General features: G+C 49.5%; 1 protein-coding gene across 1 annotated transcript in view; it reads right to left on the bottom strand.

The window, feature by feature from the left end:
* Positions 1-17,877, bottom strand: part of WNT7A (Wnt family member 7A) — a 33,100-nt gene extending 15,223 nt beyond the window's left edge. Inside the window, exons 1-3 of the mRNA XM_069027673.1 lie at positions 17,807-17,877; positions 16,690-16,916; positions 5,846-6,117 (exon numbers count right to left, since the gene is read on the bottom strand). Of these exons, the coding sequence (XP_068883774.1) occupies positions 5,846-6,117; positions 16,690-16,916; positions 17,807-17,877 (570 nt within the window). The remainder of the gene's footprint in view (positions 1-5,845; positions 6,118-16,689; positions 16,917-17,806) is intronic.
* Positions 17,878-18,113: the final 236 nt, after the last annotated feature.

Here is an 18,113-nt window from a genome sequence, read left to right as displayed (position 1 = left end):
GTTGGAAGGGACCTTAAAGCTCATCTTGTTCCAGCCCCTCAGTTTTTTTGTTCCATGACCAGGATAAGTTTTCCAACACTCAAACACAGCAGGAATCTGCTGGGGGGTGATTGTGCTCCATGAAATCTGCATTTGCTTCAAATCAGTAACGTTTATTTTGTTCTGTAACAGGAGAGACACCAAGGCTCTACCAAGGCTCCAAAGGTGCTGAAAACCCTGGGAGAACTGAACAATCTGCACAGCAACCGATTTTTGTCTCGCTGATGCTCCCCTCTAAGCACTGAATGACAAGTGTGTACCCATGGGAAGCACTGCTAACTGTCTGAGAGAAAGGCCAACCTAAATCAGAAATTGTCCGGAAACCTGTGACCCAGCCAGGGGCTTTGCTGAGCAAATTAATCACCAGAGCAAGCATCTGATTACTGCAGTTGTAAGAGGTGCACGATATTAAATTTGGAATTTGAGATCTTTGTTATTTATGAAGAGAGCCTGGCCCTCAGTCCCCGCTCTCCCTGTCAGCAGCATGACAGACTGTCAGCTCCAGTAATCACATACATGAAATGCATGTTTTGCTCAGAATGCCAGAATCCTCTAAAACTGCGACTGCAGGTAAGTGATAGCATTTATCATCCCCTAATCTCCAGCATAAATCAGGAATTCAGTTTTCAACCACATGAGATATAGGAGGGAGTTGAAAGCCAAAATACAAGTAGGACCATGTATCACCATTTCTGATTAGCTGAAAGTGGAGGACAAGTGGAATGAAAATTCATTCTTGTGGATTACAGTTCTTGTGGAGTCCAATTCCCTCTCATAATTTAGACCAACATTAATGCTCCCTTTATCTTTACCCTGGGCTGTTGAGAAGATGCAGAGCTTGTCTGTCAAGCTTGGACTTGCTTTAAGACTATTATCTAAAAAAGTAGGAAAGCCATAAATAGTGCTTTGATCCTTTCAAACACAAACAAAATGCTGTAAGGGTGCAAGGGATGTGTATTTCTTTTCACACCTCGGAAACTGCCCAGCAGAGCCTTGGGATGGAGTTGGATGGGATTTTTGGAAGCACTCAGCTGTGCCCTGTGGTCCCACCAGCCTCAGTGGGAGCTTTCCCATTCAGTGAACTGGATTTACTCCAAACTCAGTGCTTGGCCTTTCTGGGAATCCTGCTGCCCCCAGCCAACGCGTGGTGATGAAGTTGCCAGGAAAGACTTTGTGGCATTTAAGGCTCCTTTTCTAATGGCACTGAAGTACAGCTGGGGTGCCAGGCCTTGGGGCTGGAGTGCCTGGAGAGAAGGCAGGGGCTCAGCACTGGGTTTGCCTTGGATAAAGGTAACTGGAGCTGCAGTGGTGATTGCACACTACGCAAGAAGAGGAGAACGTTCAGGAAAGTCTCATGGCAGCAATGTCCCCCCAAGGTCAGAGAAGCAGCAAGGAAAGAGTGACACAAGTGAGGGCTTTCCAGGACAGCTTGGGAGAGCCCCTGAGCTCCATGCTTTGTGTGTCTCTTCAGCATTGCTGCAGTTTTTTACAGGGTGAAGCATTAAACACCTCAGTCTATTATGATCCCTGCATGATCCATTTCAGAAGCGCCTCCTGGGTGCTCACAGCTTTGCTTGCTGTTTGCAGCAGCTCTGTCAGGCACGTCCTGCACATCCCCTGAGAGCCTCAGAGCTGAAGGGGAAATCTGAAATGCTCCTGATTCAGAGGATGGGGAGACATTGCAAAGTTAGTGCCCCTACATGTTCTTCCGGAGAGAAATGCTGAATAAAAATCCACCTTGATGTGCTCTTGAATTGCAAAAGCCTTCTAATGCAGCCTGTGCCCATGATTTATAACAATGACTCATAATATTGCATTATACTTAATATGATGTAACGCTGATGCAAGATGCCATTCGTGGAATTTCAATGTCACAGAGAAAAAGAGAGGAGAGAGCAGTCTGGTCATGTACCTTGCCATGCTGTCAGAATGAAATGTTTACAGCCAAAATGTGTAGAGCCTTTAAGTATCTACTTTGCTATTTTTTAGCAGGATAACCTGGAGAATAACATTTTTTATTTCCTGGAGCATAAATATCTCTCAGACATACATTATTGTGTTACTGGCAGTAATTTAATCAACTTTATATTTGAGAAGACAAATTTGCTAACAGACAATTCAGTCTTGCAATTATACCCCCTCACATGGAAGTTTGCAGGGCAAATAAGCATTATGCCTTTAAATTAATTGAAGCTTTATCTCCCTTTTCTGACCCAGCTGTTATGAATTCTCCTCCTGTTCTCACTGTACTGCTTGCTCCTTCCTGCAGTGAATCAGCACTTCAGGAAACACTAATTCAAAGAGGAAAGACACCCTAAACTCTGCTTCTGGAGGTCAGAAATCAGTGCTCTCCAGTAGGTTTGACAAATGAGGTGAGGCTCTCGGGCTGCTCGGGGCCAGTTTCGTGGGGAGTGTGTGACCCCTGCTCGGAGCTCTGCCCCGGCCCTTCCACGCAGCCCGAGGACTGGCGAGCTGTGCTACAGAACAGAGCGCTGCTGGTTTGTCACCCAGGCAGAGACAGGAACAGAGCCAGAGCCCCGTCCCTCAGCAGGGAGGGGAGCTGCCCACAGGCACCCCGGCTGCATTTGGGGTGTGGGAGCAGCTGGGATGGGTCGTGTCCCCCGCGCTGCTCCCAGGGGCTGCTCCTCGCGGCGTCCTGGGTGTGCAGGGGGGCCAAGCACTGCACTACCCGGGCTGGTAAGGGAAGGAACATGGATGTTCTCCACCTATGACCTTTGAAATCCTCCACATTTGACACCCTCAGTTGTCTCATTTCCAGAAACAGCTGACAGATTATAGAATCAGAATATCCTGAGCTGGAAGGGACCCTCAGGGATCATCCAGTCCAGCTCCTGACCCTGAACAGACACCCCGACAATCCCACCCTGTGCATCCCTGAGAGCATTGTCCAAAGGCTCCTGGAGCTCTGGCAGCCCTGGGGCTGTGCCCATTCCCTGGATAACTGTACCCCTACTGTGTGTTCAGGATGTTCCGAGGCTGCTGCTGGCACCACAGGGAGCAGATGGACATTGCCTGGGTAAAACAGGACTGTGAGAGGGTGGAAAGTCTTGAACTGAGGTCTCCATAAATCCTGGATTAGGCTTTTCCTGCAGGTTCTCTGTTGGGTCACACTGCACAGTCCCCTCTACGCCCAGTCTTCCCAGTAAACCCAGCAGACCATTCTCACCCACCAAGACAGAATGGATGATTCTAGCAGTGGTTCTCAAGAAGACAACCCAATATTGATGGATCTGTGCTTTCCTAGAGTGCATCCTGAACCAGCTGCAGCAGGTGTCACCCTGAGGAGGGACCTTTCCACAGGTGAGCACCAGGTGGGTGGGCACAGCACAGTTTCACATTGCAAGACAAAAGAAGTAGAGGCAACTCACTTCTGAACAGCACAGCAGTGCCTACAGGTGATGGTAAGAAATCAATAAGAATTGATTTATTTTTGGAAGCCTGGTAGGTGCCAGTCTGTCTCCTAAGTGCATAAATATCATCAAAACCTAGCCATGGGCGAGTAAAACAAGACAAGAATTTGTAGCCCAGAGGAAAGCCACCATGAATAGATTGTGTGGAGGCTGATAAGATCCATACTGCTCCAAAATGGAGAGTTCCACCTCACAACAAGGCTGTCTTTGTTGTGGAAGAGTCAGGTTGTGAGAGTCCTGGCGTGCCAAATACCTGTAATGGCCTCCCCTGCCAATTGTCTTTAAATACTGTGATCTTTCACACAGGAGCAAAGCCTGAAAGAAATCTGTCTAGCAAAACCATCATTTATTCATTCTCTACAGGGCAGTGGAGTAACAAGCCTCTCCTCAGTCCTGTTACTCTTTCTCTCCCCTGAAGATTTCAAACAGAGATTTGTTCGAACAAAGATCGGTAATTTTGCTCTGTGAGGGATGCAGGAAGAAGCGCAGAAATATCTCTAGATCAGAACAGTTCCTGAGCCTGCTGGAGAAATGGCAGATGGCCAGAGATAGCACAAACCGCTGCTCTCCCAGATAACAATGTGGAGAGCTGAACCTTCCAGGCACGAGCTTTCAGGACAGCAAATTGTGCACAGAAAGGTGAGAAACACAAGGAGCCTCACGGGGAGGCTGGGGAGGCTCCTGGAGCTGGCCTTCCCACAGTCTGCTCCAGGACCAATGGCCTCCTCTGCCCAAGGTCCACACCCGGGGGATAACTGAGGCAAAAAACGCAACTTTTCTACTTGTCTGTATTTTTGAGCTTTGCATTGGGGAAAAATTTCCAGCCAGTAGGCAGTTCCAGCTATGTTTGCAGTCTGGTGTAGGCTGGTGTGTCATTTCCTGGGAATCTTTTACTGCCAGCACCCATCAAATACAAGCAGACCTTTCAAGGAAGTAGCTTTCCCACAGAGGTGAAACTCCTCTGCTATTTTTTGTTTCGCTAGATCTGTGCTTGTACAGCAGAGCAGGCAGTGGGTGTTGGTGTTTCACCAAGCTTTTCAGGATGTGCCTTCATGCTACCAGAAGCTAAGTAATAAAGATCTCAGATCATTTGCGTAGCAAATATTAATGCTCAATCCTTGAGTTATTCTCAGAATTCAGGGTTAATTTTGCCAATGTTGAAGTACAAGTTTTTGCACCAGACAGCCAGACACAGGAGTTTGGGAAACTACACAGAGTAAAACCCATAATCTCACCTGTAAAACCTCTACAGTAGCATCCAATTAAAGAAGGGTTAGGCTTTTGTTTGGGGTGGAAATGGCTTTTCTTCAATACAATCTGCCTGGCTCCAGCATAACTGGAGATGTCTCAGAGCCTACAGGTAATTACCACAACGAAAGTAGCATCCACAAATTAACTGCTGCTCCCAACTTCCTCCTCCCATCTGGCTCTAAGTCGCACTCACATAACGCTGCCATCAGGACCATTGCACAGCAGGTAGAAGGAGAGCTGGGGATTCACATCCCTGGGAGATGGGATCAGCAAAACTCGCACAGGGAGAGCTCTGCTGGGCTATGCCCGGCGCTGTGGGGAGCACACAGACATCCCCAGGCTATTCCAGCTGCTGGAATCAGAGCCACAGCACTGATGGACTGCCCCGGGAACGCCTGGGAATGCTTGACCCACAGGGATCTGAGGAGCGCAGGTCAGACCAGGGTGGGTCTTGTGCCCGCACCAGCTGCCACTGGCGATCAGAAACACGGCCAAGGCAGCAAACCCGGGGCGTTCAGCGCTCAGGATCCCAGGAAACCTGTGTGTGCGAGCTGCTGGATTCCTGCCTTCCCCAGAGCTGCTGCTGCTTTCAGTCCCAAAGGATGGGATGGGGTGGGAATCCTGCTGTGCTAACCCCAAATCCGTGCCACAGTGTAACCACGGTGCGACAGGGACTCAGCCCGGGGTCTTTGCTGAAGGCTTTTCCTCCTAGCAGCCGTAGCGCTCACACAAAGGCTGAGGTTTGAACAGTGGGGTTGAAAATGATCCCTTTTCAGCTGAGTGAGACGTTCATGTCTGAACCTGACGAGACTCCCGCTCACCCATACAGTAGCAGGCAGCTTTTTACCAGAAGTACCGTTTGACTTCCCAGATAAAATGGCTGGGTTGTTTTGTTTTTTTTTTTTCTTTTTTATAGCTGCAAAGAGTAACATTTAGACAAACGTTTGACGAGCAGATGGTCCAACAACCTGCAGAGGTGCCTACTTGTCTGCTGCGAATGATGCCAGCACGGAAGCCTCACGGTTCTCCCGCACTGCGGGGCACCAAACCCCATCCCAGCCCCGGGACGGACACGGGGACAGCGGGGACAGCGGGACACGGGACACGGGACACGGGACACTCACCTTCCGCCCGGCCTCGTTGTTGTGCAGGTTCATGAGCGTCCTGGCGTTCTGCTTGATCTCCCGGGCGTCCACGAAGACCTTGGCGAAGCCGATGCCGTAGCGGATGTCGGCGGAGCAGCCGCCCCATTTCCAGCCCTCCTCCTTGTGGTACTGGCCCTGCTTCTCCTTGTCGCAGCCGCAGTCGCTCAGGTTGCCCTGCGTGCAGGCGGCCGTGATGGCATGAGCCACGCCGGCCGCGATGATGGCGTAGGTGAAGGCGGCCTCGCGGCTCCCTGGAAGGCAAAAGGGGCCATCAGCAGGGCAGGAGCCCAGCGGGGCACGGGACACAGGGACGGGGCCATCAGCAGCGGGCAGGAGCCCAGCGGGGCACGGGACACAGGGACGGGGCCATCAGCAGCGGGCAGGAGCCCAGCGGGGCACGGGACACAGGGACGGGCAGCTCCTGCGGGCAAACAGCCCCGGCTGTTCTTAGGAGTGCTGCAAACCTGCAGGCACAAGCAGGTCTCTGCTCTTCTGAGTATTGATTCGGGTGGGTGCTCGTCCCTAAAGCAAGAGCTCTCCATGAGGCAGGAGGAGATCAAGTGTTGTTCAGGCAGCTCCGTCTCTGTTTTATTAGATGGTGTTAGAAGCAGGCAAACTAAGCTTCTTGTAGCAAAAGGGGGGCAAATGCTCCAGCTCAAAAATAAAGAAAGGAAAACAAAATAGGTGGGCTTGGGGGTCAATTTTTTAAAGTGCCCACACACTCAGCATTTTTAAAATTCAGGTCAGAAATAGGATTTTATTTAGAAATTTAATTCTACACTAAAAGGTATTTTTACAGGACAACCACTTCCATTGGACTCTTGTTCTGAAAACATTTTAACTGAACTGGGACATTTCTTTCACACTGTAGGTGTCAAAAAGTTTTCAACACTGACATCCATGCTGACTCAATGAAATAAGTCTTGGGTTTAATTTCAAAATTTCTCATAAAATGAAGAAAAAATCCTGACCTGTTGTAGGCACCGTGACCAGAGCACGGTGAAGTAACAGCCTCACCAGAGGGCTGTGAGACAGAGGTTAGGCCAATAATACTTTGTGCAATAAGGCCATAATGACAGGCTTCTGTTTCTGGAGGGAGGGGATTCTCACTGCAAATCTAAGATTTAATTTCTCTTTTTGAAGTTTTGTTGCATGCTGGTGTGTGGATTTCCCACACGTGAACCCTATGGGATCTGTGAGACTTTTGGAACCAGTTCAGCTGAGAGAGGGCCCTTCACAGCCTGAGGAGCTTTGCAGAGGTTGCCCATGTATGTCAAACAGCCCTTTAAAAATTTTTGGATCTCCCAAACCAAGAACTTGCCCCTACTCTTATTTCTCCAATGACCAAATGCACCCTTGCATCAGTAGGATCAGAATCAGGCTCTTAATTAGGGGAGTACAGATGGGAAGATCTGCTTCCCTTCTCCAACTGCCCGCCAGTGGAGTCCTGGCAGACCTCAGCTGCTGGCAAGTGCTTGTTACCCATGAAACAAGCCCATTTCTGCTGTTCATTGCATTTCACAAAAAATAATCACTTGGGAAAGAAACCTTACAAGCACTTCAGCCTTGGCTACATCCCTTTCATGTAATACGATCTGGATTTCTCTACTTGTCGCTTTTAATGATAAATGTTCACTTCCTTATGTCGAGGAAGTAAAATGGAAAACAAGATGACATTATCACAATCTGTTAATAGTCAACTTCGTGCCCTCTATCAGCATAGGCAATATTCCCCAATGCTGCTACATGCTGCATTTATTAAGGAACTTATAGTCAATTATCAGACTTCCTCACAGGATTCCTTGTTTCTCCTTACTCAAAAAAAAAAAAAAGAAAAATCATAAAATGCTGAATCCTTTTGGCTGTGGAAGTTGCAGATGAAGCTTTCTAGAACTCTTGGCTTTTTATGAAAATCTGAATGTGGAGGAGAAATCCCAGGCTTCAGGTGTGTTTGGAGTTGAGCTCCTCCTCCAGTTTACACCCCTCAATACCCTCAATCTTTTAAGCACAACGCTACAAAAAAGGCACTGATAAACAGTGTACAATTAGAAGTCCCACTTCATCTCTCAGAGGGGACCAGTGCATCACACCAGGTTTCTGTTCCACGAAGCAGCATATGGGACATTGTCACAAAAATATTTTTGAGTTGAATTTACATGTGGTTCTTGTTTCCCTTCGATTTTGATTGGATTATTTTTGTTCCAGCACAAGTCATTTTCAAGATCTAGAATAAAAACCGCTGGGAGATCACTTTGATCTGACACACTCAGCATTGTAAAGGCTGAGCAGCTCTTTTGCTTTTTAGAGGGGAGAAAAACTCAATGTAGAAAATATAAAATTAGTTTGTACAAGCAGAGTCAGAAGCCAGAGTCAAGCTTGATCATAAATTACATTACCTAAATTATTTCATAAGTTCATCTTATTTGGGGGAAAACCTTAGCAACTTTTAAAAACTCAAATTTAGGAGATTACAAGGTAAACAAAGCAAGTGCCTGGAAGAATTGACCCAGGTAGGAAGTGCCTTGGCCCTTGTGCAGTGGTGATAAAGTGATGTGGGTTTGTCACGTCTGCATCAAACTCTTCCTGTTTGCCATAAATGATTCACTCTTTTAAGTCTCGTTACCCTGGTGGGGCTCGCAGAAATGTCAGCATGGGAGGGAAGCTCAGGCCAGTCTGAGTCTCTTCTGTGGCAGTGCTCGAGGTCCCAGGGCTTTGTGACCAAACAGGATAACCTGAGCACGGGGTGTTCCTGCCACTTTTCAGTAGAAATTCCACTCCTCTACTTCAGATTTCAGCAGAGAGTTGAAATTCCTGGAGGATCTCAGGGGGAAACACGGCTTTACCAAGGTATGGCCAGGCGGCTGCTCCTACAGAAGTTAGACAAAGGTGGAGAGTCACCTGCCATAGCACCATGGCATCCCAAGTAGTTTGGGTTGGAAGAGACCTTAAAGCTCCTCTCACTCCACCCCTGCCACAGGCAGGGACATTTCCACCACTCCAGGGCGCTCCGAGCCCCATGCAGCCTGCCCCGGACATGTACAAGGATTACAAGCCATCTTTTCAGCTCCCAAATCACACATTCTTCTCCTTATCTCAAACAAACTGTGGTAAACACTCCAGAGCTCAACTCCAAGCACTGGGAACTCCAGAGAAGGATCTGGCAGTGGTCAGAGGTTGCTGTGGCCATTCACAAGGCCGGTGACCGGCCGGGTTCCAGCCACGGCAGCGCTTCCAGAGCAGCGCTGCAGCACCACGGGGGATGTTCGGGGTCGGCACAGCTGTGCTGGGGCTGGAGGGCAGGGGAGGCACCCCCTGAGCCTGGAGGGCAGGAGAGGCACCCCCTGAGCCTGGAGGGCAGGGGAGGCACCCCCTGAGCCTGGAGGGCAGGAGAGGCACCCCCTGAGCCTGGCAGCGGGGAGTGGGCACTGACATCTGCCTGGCTCAGCCCCTCACCCGCACCCGGGGCTGTCCCCAGCCCCAGCAAGTGCCTCAGTGCTGTGTGACCACGGGGGCTTCTCTTCAAGCCCTGGACAGAAATATCTGCCTGCTTTTCCGGTGTTTTTCTGGCCTTCAGTGAGGTACACAGCACATTGCAGCTCCATTTGCTCTGATGGCAGAGAGCTTGGCACTGAAGGCTTCCAAAATTTCTTCAGCTCCATCTGCTGATGCAAATCCTCCTCCAAAGCTCTGGAGTCCTGTCTGCAGGCCCTGCACATCTGCCCAGGCTGTCTGTCCTTTTGTCTCTGAGCCCTGCATAGTCGACCACGGGGTGCCAGATGTCCCAAGGGGAAGCACTGAGAGGATCACAGGTGGGTGCAAATGCAGACATGACCAGGTCAGCTGCTCTCCTAACACTGAGCACAGTTATACACAACCCATGCCCACCTTGCAGCCTTAAATCTGCAAACACTCACGTGCACGCCTCTGATTTTGGATATGAATATTTGCTATACTGGGTTTGGGCTGATCAGCCTATCAGCTGCACAGACTGTCTGCATTCTGGTCTTAATTTAGCCAACTTCATTTGTTTTTCAGTTTTATCTTTAAATTTGAAAACTTTGTAAAAACTTCATTCACATGGGTTAGAAATGGGAACTTAGATTTTAAAAGAAGTGCAATACCTTGATGTTGCTTGGGAAACAAAGTCTAAGCCTGCAAAATACAGCGTGGATTTACTTGCAGGAAGTCAGTAGGTGCTCAGCAGTTTGGGATCTAAGGGTGTTTCTAAACAGCCTGTCCCGCCCTATCAGTCTCCCTCATAAATTGACTAAGCTGTGAAATAAAAAAAAAGACAAATCTTTGTTTATCTCACTGGAAAACATGGGTTGTATTTTCTGCTATTTAAAGCCAAAGGGTCAGAGAGGGAGTTATCTGCAGTGACATGAGCTGAAATATGATTGGGAAAATATAAAGATGGAAAACACAGCGCACCTTGCCAATTATGTGCCACAGCAAACATTACTCCTCATGTCTCTATAGAGGCTATAACTCACAGCCTGGAAAAATGCAGACCAGAACCCATCCCCTGCCTGCTTTGGGCTTTGCCTCCTCCTCCTTTGGTAGACCATGTATGGTCCAGCAGGTTTTTGTATTTTCATCTTTCCTTAACCTAGCATGAGTGATTAATAAGAATGATAGCTTAAAAAAAAAAAAAAATCTTTGAATTATCCTCTTCCTAATTTTTTCTTCCCCTTCTGTTCAAAACTGGGGGGGTTGGTGCCTTAAAACATTGTATTCAGTTGAAATTAAAAGGATGGTTCCCTATAAATCAACAGTGTGGCTTTACAAAGGTTAGTACCAATAAATAAAATATAGACTGGTTTTAAGAGGCATTCAAGACTCTGGGGGGTTTAGTCCCTGCCCACTTTCATGAGCTGAAGTTCTTTTCATCAACACATGAAACTCTTGCAGAGGAAACACTCCAGCTAAAGTGATTATTTTTGAAAATACCCTCTTTACATTTATGAAGTTACTACTCAAGGCACGTGCATTACAAGAATCAGAGCCTTTATTTTGGAGTTCAAGTAAGTCTCCCCTTTCCAGAGGGCTCTGAGCCCCCCATGCCCCAGCCCTGCACTGCCCCTGCTGTGGAGATCTCCCACCTTCCCAACCAGATGCAATCTCTCTGTTTCTCTGGAACAAGTACTCACAAGACACATCTGAAGGCAGGTATGAAAACCCTGTGATGGGAATTCCAACTGCAGTGACCTTGGGGCAATGTTTTATCTTGCAGTGACAGTCCCTGCTGAGAAAGATTGACTTTTTGGCATAAAGCAGTTCGGGATGATCAGGCCATATTTCAGCCTGGCCTCACTTCTGCCTGCAAATAACTGTTCTCCTGCAAGACACTGACAGCAAAATCTGGCTCTAAGGGCTGGAAACCTAGCACAGAAATTCAGACTCTGACCTTACTTGACTAGATAGCCAGACTCCTGTTAATGACATTTTTTTTCTGTGCCTCTTGGGGCGTTCATAACAGCAGAAAACAGAGTATTTATCAATCATTCCTCTAAATATTGACCAAAGCAAATAGTGCAGCAGCACTCAGAACCTAGCTTCCCATAGAGCTGTGCAGGTAATCTTCCATGCAATACAAAAACAGCAAGGATTTTCCTGCCCAGAGCTCCCAGGGATGCACAAGGTGGGATTATTGGGGTGTCTGTGCAGGGCAGGGGTTGGACTGGATGATCCCTGAGGGTCCCTTCCAGCTCAGGAGATTCTGTGAGTCTGTGATTCCACCAGAGGTTGTTCACTTGGTCTGTTATTCTGGAATCCAAACAGTCAGATTTTAAAACCTGACACAAGAGACTGCAGCAGTGTTTAAAATCAAAATGCTCCCTGAAATGATGGACGACTGAATCTGTTCTTCAACACACTTTAACGGGGATGTTTTCCAAAGTGTTTGTCTATAACACAGTGACAATATGAAGATTTACTCATAACTTTCCTGTTAATTTTTCTGTTAAATCTACCCCACCAGAGAGGAAATTTTCCTAGATCTTCTTCTCTTTTCCATACCAGCAGGAGAGCTGTTCCTGACAGCTACTGAAGAAGTTAGTGAAGGTTTGGCTTGTAGGGCAGTTGCCATTTGTTTCAACAGGCAGGAGTGGGAATGTCCCTCTTCCCTTACGTTGTTTGAAGCTATAGAAGAAAAGTTGATTTTAATATCTGGAAAACAAATCACTGCAGAATTCAGTCCAGTGTGGAGCTTATAATGCAGTGAATAAAGGAAAGCCAACAGACCCTCCTGGTTTAATTGTGCATCAGGGCACACCTGGGGTGATCCCTGGGCCAAAGGCATCGGGCACAGCGTACAGAGGTGCTGAGCCAGCCTGCTGTGCTCACCAGCTTTGGGACCAGCTGGTCCGTGGGGATTCTTGTTTTGATTTCAGCTTTCCTTATTCCCAAGAGTAATGTCAGGTGGGTGGAGGTACCGATGTGATTATACTGAGGCATTTTCCAGGGTAGAAGAGAGCAAAGAATTGCTGCATTTTAGTAAGGCCAGGATGAAGCCCAGGCTGAAACCAGTTTTGCTATAATGTTCTTTGCAGAGCACCACTCACACCTCGGGACTCCTTCCATCCTCCCCCACGCTGGGTCCTTGCAGCCTCTGCAGGGCTCCTGGGCCTCTCTTCTCCCAGATCTGTCCTGAGGAGAGTCTCCACTTTGCTGTGTCCCTCTGCAGGAGTGCAGCCAAACCGTTTGTAACATTTCCCTGTCTCCTTTAGCAGCGGCAGTGCTGCTCACTTGGGGCAAAAGGAGGTGGGGTTTTATTCTCCCCTACGATGCCCGTGTGGTGCTGTCCTCTGGATCCCATGAAATGTAGGCACATCCCAGGACAGTCCTTTGAGATAACAGCAGTCACTGCTGACCACCTGCTCAGGGCTGCACCCTGCACAACGGGCCACGGAGGCACCTGATGAAAAGCCTTTGCCATAGCTCCTGCTCTTCCTGCGATCCAGCAGAGCCCAAATCTGATTTTCAGACCCTATCAAAGGCATCTCTGGCTGCTCAGATCCTTAGGCTTGAACCACATTTCACCTGAAGACAGACAGGCAGGAGACTTTTGGCCTATCCTGCTTTAAAAACTTTGGTTTTGATTGTGGCCGTCCTCAGGAACAGAACTGCTGACCACCATAGCAAATATATTTGTTTTTAAGTGTGTCCATAATTGCAGTGTTGCATCATCTCCATGGTTATTTTAAAAATTCTCTCTGCGACTTTACATTATTAATAAGGTGTCTGTGGAATTGTCTAGAAAAAACATCCTTGTGTCGATCTGGACTGCGCCTGCACCGCTCCCTGCCCCGACCGGAGCGGAGCAAACCGATGGCACTTTGTGATTTCTCTTCGTGCTCTCGGCACTGCTGTCACCAGCTGGCACGGTGAGATATCCACAGGGTGACAGGAGGGGAGGATCTCTCTTTGGAAGGACAAGCCAGGTAAAACGACCCAGGAAATGGAGAGTGTGTGCTGGGCACTGGCTGAAGTTCGCTGTGACCAGCGGGAAACTCAAGCCTGTGACCACAAATATGCTCTAGGATGAATTGAAATGGTTGCTCACTGTAGCTCTGCAAATAAACTCTACACGTAAACTATCACTTCACTGAAGATGGATTATATGGGAATTTTAAAAAATACTCACACACTACAGGTTACAACAGGGAAATATTGTTTGATGCTTGCCTTCTAGAGGATTCCAAGTGTTTCAATAACATTAATATCCCTGCTGCCGTTTTAAAGACAGGAAAAGAGAAACATGGAAGAGAGGGCCATGATCCCTCAGCTACACAACAGCAGGGCCAGGAGGAGAATCACCCTGAGCAGCAACAAGAGAATTTAAATAATTACAGTATATTTGCATAACAGTCATAAAATAGATTACCCAGCAAGGGTAAAAGGCAAGAAACCTGGATTTGAAGAGATTTGGCCATCAGAGCTGTGGGTTGGGAAATAGATCACAAGAATTTCTGGTATCTAAGGGAACTTACTGGTATGGACTGACACACACAAACCCTATTTCCATCAGAGTTACTCAGGCACATCCTCCCAGATTGCTGTGAGCCTCTGCTGGCTGCACACGCCCGGCAGGGCCGTGGCCAGGACAGCCACATCACTGGCCAGGACAGCCACATCACTGTCACTCTGAAGTCATCTCCTAATCACAGGGCAGCCCATCGGTGCCACTCCAGAGGCAGAGCGAAGCCTTGCTGGAGACAGAGGGATGAGCTCATGTGTGGCTCACTGACTTTATTGCAAGTGGCAAGACAAAGGTGCCCTCGCACTCCCCAGTAATAACTTCAGGATGCAATCACCTGAAGGGTGCAATCAGTTGTTAAATGCCAGGAAAGGGACTGGGGTACTGGGGCTGCTGGAATAGTATTTTGTAACACACCATGTCGAAGGTTAATTAAAAAAGCAACAAGGGTACATTACCTTCACCTAATGGTAACCTGGATTGTTCTGGTGCTCTATCCCTTGAAATGCTTCCTACAGGGGTATATGGTCCTTCGTGTCACACATATCTCTCTTTCCTGTCTAGGGTAAGGCCCTCAGGCCTGATCTCCTGTTTGTGGGCACCAGATTTGACTTATGGCTTTATGGCACATAGGCTGTACCCTTTCTAACCAAAGCAAATATTATTTCTCTGGATGGTAACCTGGAGCACACCCTCACAGAGATCCTTGGGAAAGAGCAAGAGATGCCTTTTCCTTACAGCCATAGAAAGATGAGCTGGGTCAGACATTCAGGGTTTCTGTAGCTGCTGATAGGGAAGAGGCAGATGAGCAAGGAGACCACCTGAGCAGGAACAGTTACATTAAAATATCTCATGCTGTTTGAGAGCCTGAGTAGTTTTATCCCTGAGACCGCAGGAATGTCTGTGCAAAAGAAAAATTCACAATCGGATTTCAACCCTCTGTGATTTTTATCAGAGTTTACTTTAAAATTTACATATATAGTCTGTTTAAATTTGACGGTTTTGTTATTCTTTAAATGAATTTTATGGGGTTTTGTAATTTGGATGCCATTCAACTCTTGACTGTGCCCTGAAACCAACGAAGAACTTGCCCTATCCATCTTAGCCTCGTAATGGATAGATAGAACATATTAAGAGTTATCACCTCAAAGACAGATCAAAGTCTACTTCCTTTAATATTGACTTTCTTTAAAAGGACCTAAATATAACCCTCTAGCTAAATAATTCAATTTTCGGAGGGAGGGAAGGAACTGAGAGCATGTTTACGCAACAGACCACAAGAGCTCCGCAATTTTCTAATTTCTGGGAGAAGAAAAAATCCTTCTCACATTTTCTGTTTAAGAAAATGTTACTCTTACACTAAATGAGCCCAAAATTGTCAGCCATCCAAATGGACTCTTCACCAACATAAGTGGCAAGCGCTTGCATCGCTGACAGGAAGAGCTCAGCCCAAGGAACAGGAACAATGAGCTAATCTGAATAAATGCTCCATTTTCAGATGTCTCCCAGTGTTGTGCAGGGGGCTTTTTACCTTCTTTACTTGACCCCCTCTGATTATCAAAGGTGTTGACATGTTCTCCTCCTGTTCTTTCCTTAAATATCTAAGTTTTGGAAAACACATATCAGTGTGCACTGATGGGCTAAAATACACGCTGGGTGTTCTCAGGAGCTCTGGAGCAGAGTGGCAAGGCTGCACCTCCGCATTTCACGGGAATGCCAGGAATGAGGCACTGGGGCCATATCCTGCCATGGCACTGAGCAGTGCCTGGGGCCAGCCCATCCACAGGATTCCCCCACAGCTGCTCAAGGCTCTTCCAGCTCCTGTTCTCTGTGCTGCCTGCTGTCCCCATAAAGCATCCATGTTTTCTACCATGCTAAGCATTGCTTGATGGGGTTTCTGGTTTTTTGCAACTTCATTTTACGTGGGGAAGAGACTGGAAACCACAGATCCCAGCTTCCACTTCTGGAATGCGGTGCTGTGAGTGATTAGCTTTCTATGGTGGCTCTAAAAAAGACCAGCCTGTATTTGGAAAACTCATTCCTTGGTCTTTGCACTTTAAGTGCTGTGGAATCAAAAGAACAGCGAGCAAACTTCACTACTGTGTATTGCAGAATTGGGAGTATGAGAATTTTAACTTCAGCCCCATTTCTTCAGGTATTTACATTTGCTATTCTTAATGCTGCAATAAGTGAAAACATGGAAAATGGCAGTGGGATCTTCTGTCAGTTGATTGGAACAGCGTTTGTAAATGCCCTGACATCTCACAGCAGAACACACCCACTCTCTCTCTCGTGGCAGAGAGGGCACTGGATACAGCTGCTGTAGGAGAACAATTTTGTGTGGTGGGAATCTCTCACAGCGAGACCAATTGCTGTGCCTGAGTCCCATCAGGTACAAACAGCAGGTCAGTATCCCTGTGGAGATGCCTGCACCCCACAAGTGCAATTCCAGCTCTGCTCAGCGTTCTGGCTCTGACTGCTGCCTTCAACAAGAACCAAACCCCTTTTTTCCATCCCTGGGTACATGGATAAGGCTGCTGTCCTGTGCACACAAACGGGAAGCGTTTTGGAGAGGATTTCTGAGAGCAGGGCAGTGAAATACTGCGGTGGAGCTGACACACATGGAAGGGAGCACAGACGGGTGCCCTGCAGGGCAGGAGGGAGCAGGTTGGCAGTGACAGCAGCAGTGTCCAGGTGCGCACAAGTCGCAGTGACCGTCCTGCCCTGGCTGGAACGAGCTGGGAGCTGCTCCTCCCCATGCCGGCAGCCGTGCCCGTGCCACCCCCGTGTGCCCCCGCGGGTGCCCTGCGGGCGGAGCCGGGCAGCAGAGCCCAGAGCCACGTACCCACTTTGAGCTCCTTGCCGAAGACCGTCCTCTCGCCCAGGGCCGAGCAGTTCCAGCGCCCGTTGCGGAACTGGAACTGGCACTCGTTGATGCCCATCTGGGACCCTTCCCCGATGACAATGATCGCGTCGGGCCTGCTCTGGCAGATCGCCCGCTGCCGGGGGGCGAGCCCCGGGATCTTGTTACAGATGATGCTGGCTCCCAGGGCCACCACAGAGGAGAAACCCCTGCAACGACAAGACACCGGCGGTGGCTGAGGGACGCTCGTCTCGGAGGCAGAGCGGCACCCGCGGCCCTCCCGCGCTGCGGGGCCCGGCGCTGGCAGGTGCCCCCGGAAAACACCCGCCTTTCCCCCTGTCGCTTCCCTCTCCCTCTCTCCAAGCCGAGGCAGAGATAAGCAGCGCGTGGGCTCCTGCCAAAACAGGACCAAACTTCCTCCTTCGTGAATTAAAGCGCGTGCGGCGGCGTTGCCTGCCCGGGCCACGCACAGGCAGCGGGCTGGGAGGGTTTTCCCAAACTTGTCGAACAGTTAGAGGAGAGAGGGAGAGAGGGAGGGAAGGAAGGGAGACAACCCACGCTCCCTGCCCCGGGGCCGCGCCGCCTCCTCCCGCACCCAGCGCACCTGGCCGGGGATGCTGCGGGACCGGAGCGCCGCCGCCCTCCCTGCGCCCCTCTCGGGGCGGGCCGCGTTGTCTCCCCGGGCGGCAGCCGCCGAGGGATGTCCCCGCGGGGGGCGCGGGCAGGTACCCGGCAGAGAGCCGGGGCACCCCGCACCGCGCCCGCCGGCCGGGCTGGAGAAGGGCCGGCTGCCCGGGGATGCCCCCGGGTGTCCCTTCGCGGCCGGGACCGCAGCCCAGCCCCTCGCAGCCCTGCACATCGCCGGGGCCGCCAATTCGCCCCGCTGGAGGGTCGCTCCGAGGTGCGGGAGCTTTACCTGTCTTCTGAGAAATAATCGTGATCTCCACCATCATCACTTCTTTTTTTTTTTCTTTTTTTTTTTTTTTTTTTTTTTTTTTTTGAGACTTCCCGAGTTAAATAGTAACAGGTCTGGGCAGGTTGGGCTGAGCGCGAGAGAGAGCGCGATTGTTATAAAAGAAAGGGAAAAAAAGTTACTTACCCGATCTTGATATACACAATCCCCAGGCTCAGGAAGATGTGGAAGATCCAGCGCCTTGTTTTCCTGTTCATATTCCTTGCTTGCCGTGGCTCAGACCAACACGCGAAACGATGCCCGGCGCGCTCGGGGCTGGGGCCGGTCCGTCCCTGGCGGCGCCGCCGCGGTCACGGCCGCCCGGCCGAGCGGGGCAGCCCCCGCCGCGCCCCGCAGCGCCCGCGGCTCCGCACCGAGCCCCAGCCGCCTCTCACCATGGCCCCGCCGGGGCTGCGCTCCGCCCGCGCTGCCGGCCCCGCTCCGGCCGCGGGCG

Source organism: Aphelocoma coerulescens, chromosome 12 (assembly GCF_041296385.1).
Source record: "Aphelocoma coerulescens isolate FSJ_1873_10779 chromosome 12, UR_Acoe_1.0, whole genome shotgun sequence".
Lineage (NCBI taxonomy): Eukaryota > Metazoa > Chordata > Aves > Passeriformes > Corvidae > Aphelocoma > Aphelocoma coerulescens.
Note: the sequence above shows the minus strand (reverse complement) of the source record. Positions and strands in the feature narration are given on the sequence as shown.